General features: G+C 36.8%; 1 protein-coding gene across 1 annotated transcript; it reads right to left on the reverse strand.

The window, feature by feature from the left end:
• Positions 1-5,752: 5,752 nt before the first annotated feature.
• LOC112569911 (crooked neck-like protein 1) lies at positions 5,753-16,278 on the reverse strand. The gene is given in 19 exon segments (XM_025247988.1): positions 5,753-6,668; positions 6,837-6,890; positions 6,892-6,930; positions 7,546-7,701; positions 8,150-8,344; positions 8,906-9,052; positions 9,492-9,704; positions 10,323-10,369; positions 10,372-10,426; positions 10,428-10,451; positions 10,981-11,142; positions 11,443-11,621; positions 12,478-12,600; positions 12,934-13,052; positions 13,275-13,358; positions 13,993-14,084; positions 14,356-14,418; positions 14,680-14,769; positions 16,130-16,278. Coding segments are annotated over 19 exon segments (2,130 nt in total). The 5' UTR covers positions 16,178-16,278; the 3' UTR covers positions 5,753-6,428.
• Positions 16,279-16,333: the final 55 nt, after the last annotated feature.

The following is a 16,333-nucleotide window of genomic DNA, read 5'->3' on the forward strand; positions in this document are numbered from 1 at the left end:
ATTTCACAACATCATCATCATTATTTTCATCCAAATTGTATTTAGTCGGTAAATATTGCTGGCGTGATGTTATCGCTGAGAGTTCTGGTGTCTGCTGGTTCGAACTGTTATTAATTTGACTCTGTAGATCTAAAACTGTGAGCACCTTCTCTACGACACTGGATCGTGAATGTTTGTATCAGTGTGTATTGAATACATCTTTCTTCTTTCAGTTCTGCCAACTCTGCTTCTACAAGTTTTATTAACTTTTCTCCGCTTCGTCCAGTAGGACGACATGATGTGAACTATCAGTTGCCTTAACGTATTAGATTATGTACGAGCGCTCAATTCAGAAAGTAAACTTTGACACATCACACCCAATAAGCATACATTAAATGTGTGTTGTACTAGAACACGGTATATAGTGTTTTATAATTAAGAACCTGAAGTACGTGTATGGTAAACAAAGAGAAAAGATTACAACCTTGGTTTTCAAACATACAGTACATCAGCAGAGAAAATGTCGCGCCGCGTGGAATCATGGGAGTACGTGCATCCACAAGAAGAATAGCAAATATTTAGTTACGTAGCATTGATGTTTTAAAAACTGCAATGATTTTAAACTATCAAACCTAGTCATAAGACAAATATAACAAAGTCTTTAAAAAAGCTTTTTGGTGAGGATTTTCAGTATCTACACCGTGGACTGGCTCTAAAATTCCATAGGAGAAGCGAATGCCCGAGAATCAAATAGTGACGTCTTTTAAAAAATTACGTCATGACGCGCAGCCATAAAGGTTAACATTGTAAACGTTTATAAAACATTTATTTAACATTTTTGTTTTAAATGTTTTATTTTCAAACATTTAAAAAATGTTTTTAAAATGTTTTACTTACAAATGTTTTTTTGGTAAATGTTTTTAAAATGTTTTTAAAACGTTTTATCTAAAACGTAAACCTTATTACAACCATGTAAACGTTTTTAAAACGTTTTTAAAATGTTTTCATGCTATCAGTTCGAACTCCCAGTCCACCATTATCGTTGCAATTAATCGCTGAGCCACCTGGTTGCCCCTGTCCAGTCCAAGCTAAAAGAAACGGTTTCTGAACAACAGATCTTCAGAAAAAAGAAAGGTTTCAAGATGATGAATCTTCAGGTGCGTCGATCGCCATCGACGCACCTGAAGATTCATCATCTTGAAGCTGAGGTCTCCCAGGCATAAATCATTCTCAAAGCACAAGTCGTGGTTCTGTTAACACTCATTCACTTCGTCGCACACATTATTCTTGCGGTCAGCGCGGTTGACAGTGAGCGAAAAGGTCATTTATTATCAGCTCCTTATAATGAGCTCTGCCTGCTCCAATGCACGGGTACTACAGATGACAAACCAGTGCTGTCTGACGATGGACTTCACCATCTGAGCACACCCTTCAAACACCCTTCCCGAGTAAAAATTTATCTTGTACCCACGAGTTGAAAACTGACAGTGACCGATGCTTCTTAGGCTCCTAATATAAAGACACAATTGAAAAGAACATTGTATTTGTCTCTATCTTTACTTCCTCTTCCTATCCCCTGTATGTGTGTATGTTATATACACATTATAATGTTATACTCCAAAATATTTAAAGAAACAACAAGAAAACACTTGATATATCAACGATTAGAAGGTAGTTTTGAATACAGTTATCGTCTGCAAAAACTAGAACGGTCCGCTCCACTATTCTTCTCCACTAGGTGCTGTAAAGGCTTTTTAAACGTGTACAATACAGTCCTCTTCCGAGTAAGCGGTTCGATGCCCGTGTAGCGCAGCAAACTTTTTGTCAACCCAGCTTTTGGGAAAGGGTACCTGGCTCTTTAGAGGGTTGGGGATGGTAAGACAGCGAGGGAGAGATGAGCACTTGACTCCCCAACAAACTGAAAAGGTTAGGGAACGATCTTTACCTCTTTTTAAAAAAAAAACAACAAACAACAACTAACATACAACTAACAAAATACATAAATAGCCACACGTGGTGTGAAGGTTACACAAGGATAGCACGGACTCCTAAAACCCTTTACATGTCTATCAGCAATCACATCAATCACTTTATATTCGAACATTCGCATTGGTAAACTGGTAAACTATCCAAACTGTTTACGTTTTCATCTAAGTTAATGTTTACCTTACATTTCACATTCTTTCACGGCTGGCTGATCAGCCTTTATTACCAGAGTGCTCTCGGTGAAGATACCTATTTTACCATGATATCTACAAGCTTTGTGCAAATGAAAATTGCGGCTTAACACCCGCCTCCATCAATAAACCTTAATCTAGCTGCTGATGCTCCACCCCTGGACAGTCAGCTTGACTCGCCGAGCCTCCACCCTGACTGCTGTACGTGCCTCCACCCTGAATGCTTTACGTGCCCCTCCACCTCGCACTGTCGGCGGATCAGGTGGTGGCGGGGTCAGCTGCTGCGGTAACACTTTTGGGCGGAGACTGATTAAGGCTACCCTTGGGTCAGATGTCTCGTACGATCCAGACTATCACCGTTTTCATTTGTCCACGACCGAAAGGGCAATAGCGGACTCACATTAGGGGTAATCCGAGAGACCACACAAGCGCAGAAAGGACCGAACTAAAGTGAGGGAAATAAAGTGAGCGCCTTCCATGTAGGTATCAGTTCCATGTAAGAGAAAATTTCCTAGTCCTCGGCAGGATGTCGGTTGTTTTCATCGAGATTCACAGACACAGTCGAGCATGTTCGCAAAGCAAAGTATTCTGCTGATGTCACTGACATTATTCTCTGAAGTCGCTACCTTTAAATGTACAGTTATCGCCTTTTACGTTCGGAAAGCAGCGAGTCCTCGAGTTGTTCTTCCTTCTACATCTTTGTTAATATTTTGTGATTTCGCTCTACATCATTGTTACTTTTGGTTAACTTGTTATCTTTGTTACTATCTTGTGATTTTGTTCTATATCTTTGTTACTATTTTATGATCTTGTTCAGCGCAATAAGTTCGCCTTTGGCTGAGATATTCCGCTTTGCAAATTTACACTTCTTCTTTTATTATTATTATTAACGACCTTTCCCATGATGCTATTCCTTTTTCACACCCTTCCTTTTGCAATATCATGTTACTCTCAGCTCAACAACACTAACATCGTCTTCAAATGACCACGTACACCAGAATCATATTTTCGCGGAGTTCGGTTCGACCCACACAAATAGAATATGTAATTAGCTGTTTGTCTAGATATAATTAGAATGTGAACAACCAGCAACCTAGTCTATGCCTAAAATAACATTAACTATTGCAATAAGAAACAGTAAACAATAACACAAGGCAAGCAAGAAAAGGTGAGAGAGAGAAAAGATAACAACACAAAAGCGTCAGGATATCTAAAACTGTATGTTTTGCGGACATAAAACTGTAAAGATTATCAAGTAACCAAAGGTGAAAAAAAACCCAGAACATAGAATAAATTATGGTAATATATATATAAAATCACAAACTGCAAAAACGTTCAGCAACGTTTCTGATAACAAACACGCGCGCGCGCACACACATACATTCGCGCGGCCCTTACATACACCTGTTGGGAGGGGCAAACCTGCAAAAATTAAACAAAGCAATGAAGGCATCAGCTAGCAAAAACGCTGAATAAAAACACGCGCCTGCCTACACCTGCCGCACAGCTTGCAAACAAGCGAGGGCCTTCCAGTCAAATGCATTGGAAGGATTGGAAGGCGGCTTCATATGATGCTTTGGAAACCGTTCTCCACCATAACTTTCATCGCTCCCCCCAGTCTCCTCCGCAGACTGTCATCTGTACTATCTGCGACCGTTGTCACACTGTCTACGACTCATGGAGAATGCAATGAACTGAGTCGACTGATGCTGCTAATTGGGAAACAAAAAAACAAAAAAAAAAAAATAATAATAATGATGGCGGTGGCAGCGACAGGAGGAGCGAGCTACGTCCATGTCTCTGTTCAGTCAGCGTGTGCGTGTCTGGGGTGGGGAAGTGTACGTAAGCTGCACGTGCATTTATTTTATTTTCAGTTTGCTCAGTCAACAGCAGAACTACGTCATACCTTGACAGTTTTTTCCTTCGCCACTCAAGCACTTTATTTCGCACCTGGTCTGCACGTGTGTGTGTGTGTTTCCACTGCTTGCGTCTGTTCTCTCTCTCTCCCTCACTCACACCAACATTACAAACATATATTCAACCTTTCATTCCTCGAATAATTTAACTTGCCCGACCTTGTCAAAATTAGTGCCGTACCCTTTTCCCCCTAAAAAACAGCGCAGACACGCTCTGTTGGTTAATCTACCATGCACATGCCTAGTACCTGATAATCGACAGATTGTGCACCTGCAGTTGGAGAATGGGCAAGAACTTCAAATATATTTTTATATAAAAGAAAAAGTAAATATTAGATAATAGCTGATGACATTTTAAGCACATATGCTTGTCAAAAACTTACGGTTGTAAACTTAACTGTCTCGGTATTCAATCTACTGCGATGTCAGCAGTTCTCACCCTGCATCGGACAGTTGGGGAAAAAGCAAACAACGGGCCAGTGTGAAAGTGCCTGTGTGCGCACACAGGAAGTCTGAATTATTACTCCTTTTCCCTCTTCCCCGTGGTTGTGCAAAATGGATAAAGCACGTACTAAAGTGGGGAGGGAAAAAAGTAATACGACATGCGTGTCACAGCAGCTAATGCCAGAAGTATGCAATAGATGAAAAATGTGGTCGGCCTGATTCACGGATACATCATAGTGCTTTTGTTGCTGCTTTTTATGGTTCTCCTTTTTTTTATGGTGGGGATGTAGGCGGGGAAAGGGGAATGGCGCATCTGCGTTTGCATTTCGTGCAGCGATCGTGCGGGTGGGCTGTCGGGCTTGAATGTGCTCACTTCGACTGCAAGTTGCATGTTGGGTCTAAAGTGTGAGGGGAGAGGGTGGAGGAGGAAGAGAGAGAGAGCATTTACACCTGGCAACTGCATTGCAAGACGGATTCTCAGAGAATCAATTATTGGTGCGCTCCGCAAGCACATCGTGAAGGGCTTGGACAGCCAACAGTTGTCTCCTCTAACAATCACTGACTGTGAAGCGTAGATGTATATCCCAGACAGCGTCCTGCCTAAACTCTTCCCTAGTGCTTCTCAACACTATTATACCCAAATGGTTCCTACAGCCCAGAACAAGGTGAAACCTATCCTCTTCCCACTGCATTTTTGCTACAAATACAACAGATTCACTGCTGGGCTTAGGGAAACAATTTTTTTTTGCGTTACTCGCTAGCCCAAACTGTTGTGTGATTTGTACAAACATGTGCTACATGGTTAAAACAAGTCAGCTAAACTCTCATACAATTCAAGCATTTTAGCTGACTGCTACAGGCTCACCTTCCTTTTAACCCTAATAGCATATTGTGTTCCCTCAACCTTCCTTACTTAATCCAGTTTTTTTACCATCACAAAACTACTTTCAGTAATCTTTTAATAACCCCATGGCATAACATCTACGCTAAATCTGCAAATATTGATTGTATGAAACCATCACCTTCCAACAGCTGAAACAAGTGAAGCACAATTTCTGATGTCTTTGTGAAAAAGGTATGTACTTGAAAGTATGCGAGATCGAGAAAGTGCATGTGGAGTTATCTTTCCTAGATCCTAGGCTACCATGAAAAGCTTACCAAAAGCTCAAGAGAAATAGAAAAGCCATTATACTGAGCTCTCAAGTGGCAACAGACTAAACCTCTCAACAACCTATATTTGAATCATTGGAACGCATTTATTGCACACCTTTCTTTCAGCTCTGAAGGCAACAGACGCAAAAGGAAAAACAAATTCTGTTAATCTGAATGAAACAAAAGAGCCCAAGAGATCATTCATACTTCAGCAACATCTATTGTGAATCCAGACATGAATGTCACTTATACTACATACACAAAATTGTAGTCTTCCACATACAAACAATGCATATTACCATTTATATATATGTGAATATCAGCCTCAATAAAAATACATTTTACTTCAGAAATTTTATCTTCATCATTAGATGAAGTTTAAAGAGGCCGCTTGATTGATGGGATAGTAGACAGTTTCTGTTGATAATATGGGCAAGTAAGAATAAACTGGGGTTGTTAGCTGGTAATTTGGTGACCAGCCTGATTCTGAGGGAGGAAAAATAAAGCAAAAGCTTTAAGTCAAAACTGATAGGAAAAAAAGGTAGTCCCTTTTCTTTGCCGCACTTGTGCCTCTTTCTCTGAGAACCTGGAGTAGATTTCCTTCACCTCTTCTCTGGAAGGGCTTCTCTTGTTTGGCAAACTGCATCTTTGCAGCACAATTATCCATGAAGAGCTACCTTCCTGCCACTCCTGCAGAATCAGATGCTTAATCACGCCTCATTTCCCCAAATAAAATAGACAGTTACTGTCTAAGCTGCAGTCATAACTTGCTAATATTTGCAGTCACAGTCTCACCATCATCTTTGTCCATCTCATCACCTTCTGGTTCCTTATCATCCTTGTTGTCATTATCTTGATCACTTTTTTCTTCCAAGTTTTCTTTGACAGTGGACTGATCTTTCTTCCACAGTTTAGCCAAAGCCATCAGCTTGATATTGGGTTGAGAAGCTGCTTCATCTGGGAAGATGTAGTCATAAAATTCCTCCCAGGCACCATCCACCTGATGACAAACAGATCATGGCTTAAAGTATTTGCTTTTGCCTCTTTTTTTATTTTTATTTTTGATGACTATGAGATGATTCTGCATGAATGTAGACTATGACTAGAAGAAATGAATTATTTACAAACACCAAAAAAGCACCAAGGAACCAACACAATCTTTACTTACTCCTTCCTCTGTTTGAACCTTTCTTCTCTTCTTCACTTTCTGAGGCATAAGCTTGTTTCACAGCCTTTTGTGTTTCTGAATCTCCACATTCCATCTGAAATCCCCCAAATTATTACATCAGCAATGTCATCCACCCCAGAACACATTCTTCAGCACTAAGGCCACTTAGACATTAAACTGCCCACAGTCAGTCCAGCATTATTTCAGTCTAGTCCTATGTACTGTAAATTTTAGACTATAAGCCACGACCCCCCAACCTCCCACACACACACACAAAGTTTTAAACCCTGCGGCTTAAAGAGCAATATGGCTAGTTTGCAAATTTTTCAGATTCTGATTGATTATTCTACAAGCTCCATGTTAAAGTGTTACTTTTAGCATTTTCAAATCAAATCTGCAACCAATTGAAGCATTACAGATCAGCTGCTCAAGCACACACCCTCATCATGCCGAAAATGAGATGAAATGCCTATGACACAGCTTTCAAGTTGTACATAGCTGCGACTTACTTCTAAAAAAATATAATTAATATTTAAAAACAATTTAGTGGGTGCGGCTTATAAATGGTGTGCTCAATAGACCAAAATTTACAGTATTTTTGAATAAACAATATTTCTGACATGATTTTCACCAGCACAGAAGTAACTTTCTCACTTCATATGTTTTCTATGAATACGACAAGCAAATAATTCTTGTCTGTACAAGTCACCTCAAACTCCTGCCACGCTTCCAGCAACATTAGGCGTTCTTCTTTTTCCATGCTGTTCTGCAGCTGTTGGTTGGCACGGCGATAAACACTACGCGCTTTTTCCACAGCATCTTCCTCTTCTGTTCCTCTTTCAAATTTGGCATAGCTGATCCACACCTACAACACAAGACAACATTTAAAGGATGAGTACAAGGGATAAATCAACTTATCAAATCATTTTCTTGCTAGCTTTTTTTTATAGCAATTTAAAATTCTCTTTATATCTTGTGATTTCTGCACAAGAAATTAAATATGACAATTTAGAGATTTCTACGTTATGAGCCAAGCTATCTCTTAGAAAAGGCTTCTGTGGCACACACTATTCCACCACAACTGGTGGTCTCCCTTCTTGTCATTGAATTTCCTCCTCTTCCACACATCCTCTGGTTTTTTGTTTTGAAGCCTGCAATCTGTGCTGCTATATTTGTTGCTGTTCTGTGTTCAAGTACATTGAGCTCACTGTACAAGAATGCTTTCTATTATTACTCTATGCATTCTATTATTATTACACTCTTTTCCTTGAATGGTGATCTTTGTCTATCTGAAACAAATAATCAATTCATACCTTGACATGCTGTGTTCGTGTCAAAAGCTGATTATACAATGCGCGGGTGCGATCATATTCTTCCTGTTCAATCTCAAAGTCAATGAAGGACTTCCACAACACCTCAGGCATGTCAAGCTGAGGCTGATTGACTGCCAGCATGAATATCGCTCGTGCCCTGTCGATATCTCCCAATATGGTTTCAAGCTCTGCATACTGAAAATTTTCAGATTTGTACATATTTTTCCTATTACATATCAAACTGATTATCTTGTTAGATAATTACAAAAAACATTTCCTGACCATGTTCCTTCTGGTGCACAAAAGAAAATACAAAATGTAAGGTTTTCACAAATATAGCAATATGACATATACTGACGAATAGGTGCATAAATGGTTTTTAAATTAGGTTCTTAAATAAAGCATATAATATTTCATTACCCAGGAAGAAATGGGCTCTTTAGCTAGAACTGTCATGCAATAATGCCTCAAAAATACTGGATTAACTTTGATTATTTGAGCATTAAATAACCTCAGAGAAAAGGAGTAACAAAAGAGTGAAAGGAAATCAGATTCAGTTTTATAATTCAGAATATTGCTCTGCAACACAACAGATATTTATTTTGCAAACTAAAGACCTCATCAGCAGTGAAACATTAAAAAACAAAAAACAACAACAAAAAAAAAACAAACAAAAAAAATATCCTGACTTTTTTAAAAGACTACATTATATATTCAAAATATTCACACATAAAATTGGGAAAGAAATGTAGTTACTTTCATCCATGTTGTGCAATTCTGTGGATTAAACTCCAAAAACTTTTCATACAGAATGCGGCAACGATCAAATTCCCGAAGCTGTAATTCAAGTTCAATGTAACCTCTGAACATCTTGTTTTTTGGACATCTGCCAATGGCCGTGCCCTGAAAAAGAAAGCAACATAACTATAATTTAAATCTTGTCTGTTAACTACCTGTAACAATTAGTCTGAAACAGTCTTGATATTTTAAGAATGAAGAAATAGGGCAAACTAGATAAATAAGTACATTCTGACAATAATGATGTATCTATGAGATTAACCATAAGAAAATTATGTTATCTATTAATTTTTTTTTCTCTGACACCTACAACATTTCTCAGCCGTTACATCTGGCTGAGATTATGGTGGAATTGGTTGAACTATTTGACATATATTTCATACACAGAAGTCAGAAGTAGGTGAATAAGATATTTGTAATCCAGATGAAAATGATTTCAGATTATACTTGCAATGTACTTTAACCCCCACAATGTACAAAAACTTCCCTGAACAATTATGGATTGGCTTTAAAAAAATATTTGTTGGCTAAATTCGGTACCAACCATGATTTTTCGTGCAGCTGTGAGGTTTTTCTGTCGAATTTCAAACTTTGCAAACAGCAGCCACACCTTAGCAAATGAGAAGCATTTATGAGGGATGATACTAAGGGCAGTACGGTAAACTTCCCTTGTTCGTTCCATGTCTTCTGCCTGAAGTTCTTCAAACAGAGCATATTTAATCCAGAGATAGATGTACCGCCTCCAATGACGCTTTTGCTGAAAGTAAAAGAAATATACATTCTAGAGCACATTTTTTTTTTTTTTTTTTTTACAGTTTCATTAGTTGCTCTTACAGTTAATCAACAGCTGCGGTATAAACACCTGTCTACAAGAGCAATGTCAGCACTTGACACTGAAAGTCTTGCAGCTGACTGCACAAAGTGAAGAAGTACTCTGGCCTTTACTTGAAATATTCCATTCTTCTTTCAGCACACAGCTTTCTTTTACTTTGATTCATTTATTAATAAAAATGTATATAATGCAAGTATGAACATATGCACAGCAATGAACTTTGCCACCGTCATTAAAAAAAAAAAAAAAAGAGCGATACTCTTCCACAAGGTTTCTGAAAGTGTACTGGAACATTTGTGCATGTGATTTAAGTCCTCAGAAGTGTGAAATGTGGAACATTTGGAAAATGGGTCTGGCAGGGTTAGGGAAGAACAGGTTTGCTAAGTTTTTCATTTCTTGTGTTTAAATATTTCCACCTGGGCTTTTTTTTTAGTCCATACAGAATACATTTTTCAATAAAAAAATCATCACACTAGTCTTTCAGTTCCACATGATCCTTAAATGCAAAATATAGTGCACAAAGCAGTACAAAATAAAGACTACCTTTGATGGAGGAATATTTGCAATGGCTCTTTCATATGTTTCTCGAATTGATTGACATCACCATCAGCTTCTAAAAGTCTCAAGTAGTCAAACCATGCATCATAAGTTCATTGGGTTTGCTTTCACTTCCTGTTCAAAATAAAGAAATTCAGCCTTTAATTACATATTTTAAATCCCAGCCTGAGTCAAAAATAAAATGAGGACTTGATCTCTTTCAAAAACCTAGGTAAGAACTGCAAACTTTGAAATCTTGTGAATGCTTTCTTTAGATTTTTGGAAATGATTAACTTATTTCAAAACAATTCAATGCTCAGGTTAGTCTTCTTTTAAACAAAACAAAACCAAACTTGAACATAAAAAAAATTATGATCTTCATTAATTCATATGCATACCCACATCAATGATAGCCCACCTAAATATGACTGCAAAATCAGTAACGAATATTTAATACACATGGTTACAATGGATTAAAAAAAAACAACAAAAACACAAAGTAAAATAAATAAAAAAAAGATCTAATCTACTTTACCATAGTTACCTCATCAAACAATATGGCATAACCAAACAATTATGAAACAGAAGCATTTGAAAGTTTAAAAAAAAAAAAAACCCTTTTCACTCATATTTTGCTTTTCTATGTTTGATTCCTCAAACTAACCTCTTCATAATGAAATCGTCTTTTGCTGACAATCACGTCTTCGATGGTAGTGCGACTGCCGAACTTTTTCTCATGAACAGTGTACTGCTTGTATATTTCATTACAACGCTCTTTAGGAAGATGGTCAAGTGCATACTTGTAGAGAACTCTTGCTCTGTCATGCTGCACATGGGAAAAACAAATATTTGCACAAGTTGATGCACATAAATCCATAGCAATGTTTTCCAACAGCACACTCAATTCAGGCTTCCTGTAAATTTGTCCAAAAAAAAAAAAAACAACAAAAAAAAAAAACAAGCAAAACCAGATGTACCAATGCTAGACTGATTTACTTATTTCACCATCTATTAAAATGTGGTAAGAGAATATGTAGATAAACAATACATTTTATTATGCATAGAGTTAATTTTATATTTTCTTTTACTCTTGGGGCAACTGGATGTTGGGGGAGGAGTTTCTCACCTCCTTTTGTCCTTCTTCAAACTTCGCAAAAGCTAAGAAAAGATTCTCATCAGCATTTTCGTCCCCAAAAAACTGTACAGCCCGTTCATAAATTGTGCGAGCTGAATTGATATAGCTGTTCTTCTCTTCGAAGCGTGCATATTTTATCCAATTCTTCACCTCCGGATGCACCAGCACAAGTAAGGAAGTCAAGGAAAAGCACCTCAAACATTTAATCAAAATGATCACAACTTTGGCAACCTCTCTACCATTAGCTACATTTATATATCGCAACTTTTTAAGGCAACCTCTCTACCATTAGCTACATTTATATTCCACAAAAATATAACTTAAATTGAGTTCTTACTATCAAACTAAGTAAAGATCAACTGTTCATGCCTGTAGGTAATAGCATTTAAAAATTTTTTTAAAGAAACTCCACACATATCAGCGTACTCAAAATTGTGTTTCCATAGTTGGGTCACAATGAAAACTCTATATATATATAAAAATTCAAATTGCTTGAGTTAACTTAAATTGTTCTGATGTAAGTGATGATTATCATGAGCGAGAGAAATAAAAAAATGTATTTATATAAATAGAGAGAGAGGAATTTGCTCCAAAAAAACTTTCAGGAAATACATATCATGAATGGTATAGGCATATTTCCTCACAAAACAATGACACTAAAACAGATTGGAAATTCTTTCATTAACTTTTACCAGTTGTAGTGAAATGACTTGAATTCCCATGTAAGTGCGGTTCATAAGAACATTTTAAAATTCATCCTGTCTGCCAGCCACAGCATGAGGTGCTAATATGCTGTGCAACTGTTGTGTTAAATTACTATAAAATCAAAACATGAGCAAAAATAATTATTAGTAAACACCTATATAGTACTTAGGTGATAAACAGAATTTATATTTTCTGACGACCACTGCATTTTATACTTGATGAATTGAAAACAAACAAAAAGAAAATGAGGCATCTTTGGTACAAATCCCATAAGGCTAAAGGCTCATATTACTATAATTTCTGAAATATCAGAAAGGATATATCGCTCATATATGGCACGAGCTCGATCGAGTTCTTTATATCTAAGTTCAAAATTAATGTATGAATGCCAAGCTTGCTCCTCTGGCTCCCACTCCATCCAGCGCTCAAACGCTTGTCTGCAACCTGAAGTACAGACACATAATTACATGCACAGTTAGAGGAGACATTAAACAAAACCCCCTGCAAATAGCCAACTGATCAAGAGAGGAACCAAGACACCAACTAAACAAAAATGCCTATAATTTTTTTTTCACAAGTCCCATAAAAGCTGCATTCTACAATAAATCAAATGTCTTGTGAAAAATATAACAGAGTAGTTATATATATAAAATTGATACATAATGCAATAGTTTTTTTAAAAGCTTATTTATAGTAAAGATGCATATTTTTCACAAAGTCAACCAGTATTCTATCGTTAAAAAGAAAAAGCAGAGGCAGGCAAAAATGAGGAAGTACCTGCAATATTTCCTAACATCTCTTCCATGTATGTATACTTGTACCAAAACTGGTTGGCTCGTGGCAAAATGGTGACAGCTCTATCCCATATGTTGCGGGCATGATTTATCTGTCGGTTTCTAAGAAAAATACAAACTTTTTAAAACAAAAAGTCAAAATGTCCAAACAAATAAAATGTATGGGACAAATATAATGAAAAATAACCTTAACATGTTTTAATTCAAAGGAGATAAGGAAAAATGAATGAAAATAAGAAAACATTAAACAAAATATAAAGTGTCAGGGTTAGTTGATTATGATTGGTTTAGCATGAAAACCACAGAAAATTTATTAATATTTACTTCATTTCCATCTCAGCATATTTCAGCCACACTGTGATATTCCGATGGTCAACATCAAGTGCTCTCTCCCACACAGACCGAGCCCTATTGAGACAAAGCAATGACAATATGCCAGAAATTATGGAAGGCAACAGATTTCAGATTCATGACATTATTATTTAAAGTGTGCATGCTCTTCTACCAGGCTATATTGCTGTTGCTATGAATTGGACAATGTTTATATTTTGCATGAAACAGAATTGCCAATCAACTGGACAACATTTTTGATCATCAGCAGTTCTTTCCCTTGTAGTAAATATACACACAAGCAATACCTAAAACCCACTTTTAAGTCTTTTACTTAAGTTGTAAACCTCTGTCCACAGTAAGCATATTCCTTGGTTTATAGTTTCTGTAACCATGCTTTACTTTCATGATTAATTTGGGTAAGTATCTGTTGCTGGTTGGACTTCTAACTGGTGACTGCAGCAAGCTTAGACCAGCCACCTCCCATGACCTCCAGCTACTGTGTAATTATGGAGCTTACAAGTAATGTCACTATGACCCTGTTTAACTTGTTCATTCAGTGACATTCACATACTCTATGTAAGTCAATAAATGTCCCTTAGGTATCTCGGTCACAAATGATTAAAAGGATACATTTTATAGTCTTTTAACTAGAGTTATACTCTCCAAAGCTGTACACATAAGACTGTGCCAATCTTCAATATATGCAGACCTTTGAAGTTCCTTCTGGCTCTCCTCCCACTGAGCATACTTGATCCAGTTGGTCATAACAGAACGGTTCTTCCGAATGTTGTCTTCAAAAGCCTGAACAGGGCAAGATTTTACTGAAATAAACTCCTCAGTTGCATGCACAATGTGCATAATATGAAGTAGTTAGGCTCATCACACAACTCCCTTTTATTCAGCAAACATTTTGAAATATATGACAAATATGATTCAGACACACCACAAATATTATACAAACATATGCTAATACTGATATTCTACTGTCAAAAAGCTAAAATTTATTATATAAAACACCCTAAAAATTAATTCTAAGAAATCGGAAGTTAAGAATATTTTTTTGACAATTAACCTTTCTTTTTCGCATCCGATAATCTGCCAGTTCTTCTGGGTCTGAAATCTTCTGCTTTGGAGGCTGAAAAATTATGACAGACACATTTTATTACACAAAGTATCAAAGCACAATTTGACACAATCCATCTTTTCAAACTGACCAATGTGTTAAGTCAAAACAATAAGTTAACTGTACAGTCTATAAAATAATTTCTCTACAGTTTTTCATAGGTAACAAGTCATCTTAGAGACATGAAAATAAAATAACGCTTACACACATAACGTTATACTGATGAAACAGCAAACATCAATGTTGGAGAAAATTTTTTTAAAAAATACTTACTGGAGGAACCAATTCCAATTCTCTTTCCTTCGCCTCTCTCAACAACTGTTCTGCTGTAATTTGCACTGGAGCAGGCATCTTGTTCTTAACCTGCAGCATCAAATAAAAGAGAAAAATGATGAGGAGATGTAAAGACCACATGGCAAATATAAGTACTTATGAGACCTTACAGAAAAAATTATCTACGTAGGGACTTGTAAGGATAGGTAAGACACTGCGAACCCTGTGAAAAGAACTCCATAGCCATTTAGTTCATTAAGTAAAATAACAAATGAGCTAAATGTGCTGCTACAAATAAAAAAAATTAACAGACATGCAGGCGAGCACAAATCTATCCGAGCTGCCATAGACCTACGTTATAAATGTGAAAAGTTTGAACATACTTCATTGTATCTGACAGCCTATAAGGTGACATTAAAGATGCTTGCTTATGGTGCTCACTAGTTTTTTGTTTTGTTTTGGCTGAGCCAGTGAATTGTACATGAATGTGTGGACCTTAATGTTCACTTTCTAATATTCAATGCTGCAAGACAAGCCTCTTACCAGAGTTATTTTTTCTTTTCCTAGAATAGTCACAACAAAGTCCCATTATTATTTAACATGAAGTTCACACAGTAAGTAGTCAGCAATGTGCTAACATATTGGCACATATAGTAGATCACAGATGTGTATGCTGACTGTGGCATTTGCTGTTGATTATGCATTTTTAAATACAATTCAGGAGTAGTGTCGGCAGTTTTATTTGACAAGAAACTGCTCGCAATTTTGTAAATTACAAGTGGGACCTTCATTAATAGCTTATAATCTTTCCACAGACAAAGCTTACAAGAAATGTAAACAAACTTGTCTTGGTTATGTAGAACATATAAAAATCAGGGTGTGTGCTGATCATCAACTTCATTTGCAGGTAAGAATCTTTACTGCCAGTTCACATCTCAATATTAAAAAAAAAATCCATTTAGTTTTTTTAATGGCAATTGTTTTATTTTTCACAAGGTAAGTTCATCGATCGTCGTATCTTTTCACAAAGATTGCTATATCGCAGTACGCAGTAGCTACATTGAAACAATGCAATATTATCCTCTGTCACGCCAGTATTTTCCAATTCATACTACTGTATGTGACGTTTCAGAGATGTCCCTAGACAACCCAACATGGCGGCCTATTTGAAGCTGTGTTTTAGATGCCTCTGTAAATAAACACTCGTTTTACTACCCGAAATTTTGGTCGGACACGATTCAGAACGTCCGCATCTCTAATTTAAGCCCAATTTACCATATGACTTAATCTTCCTTTTAACTGTTGTTTCTTACTAGTAAAATCAGTAAACCACGCCAAAGATTCGACAACTAAGTTTGTGCTATTGTGATTTGAGGGATTTAAGTTCTATCCATTTAATAATTATCTTACTAAAATAAATTAAACATCTATGATATTCCTTAATTCCTACCTTGGCAATTTTAGGCATTTTCGTCTTTCCATCAATTGAAGTTTCCATCTTTAAGAGACTGGTGGTCGTCAACAACCAGCGTTTGAACCACGGGTCGTTCGTATCTGAACTGAGATAGTTCACGAGAGTTACGCATAGGCAGTAACGAAGTAACGATTATCACAAAACGCATATATATTAGTAAAAAAGCTAAACAGACCATAA

This window comes from Pomacea canaliculata, linkage group LG8 (assembly GCF_003073045.1).
Source record: "Pomacea canaliculata isolate SZHN2017 linkage group LG8, ASM307304v1, whole genome shotgun sequence".
NCBI classification, from domain to species: domain Eukaryota; kingdom Metazoa; phylum Mollusca; class Gastropoda; order Architaenioglossa; family Ampullariidae; genus Pomacea; species Pomacea canaliculata.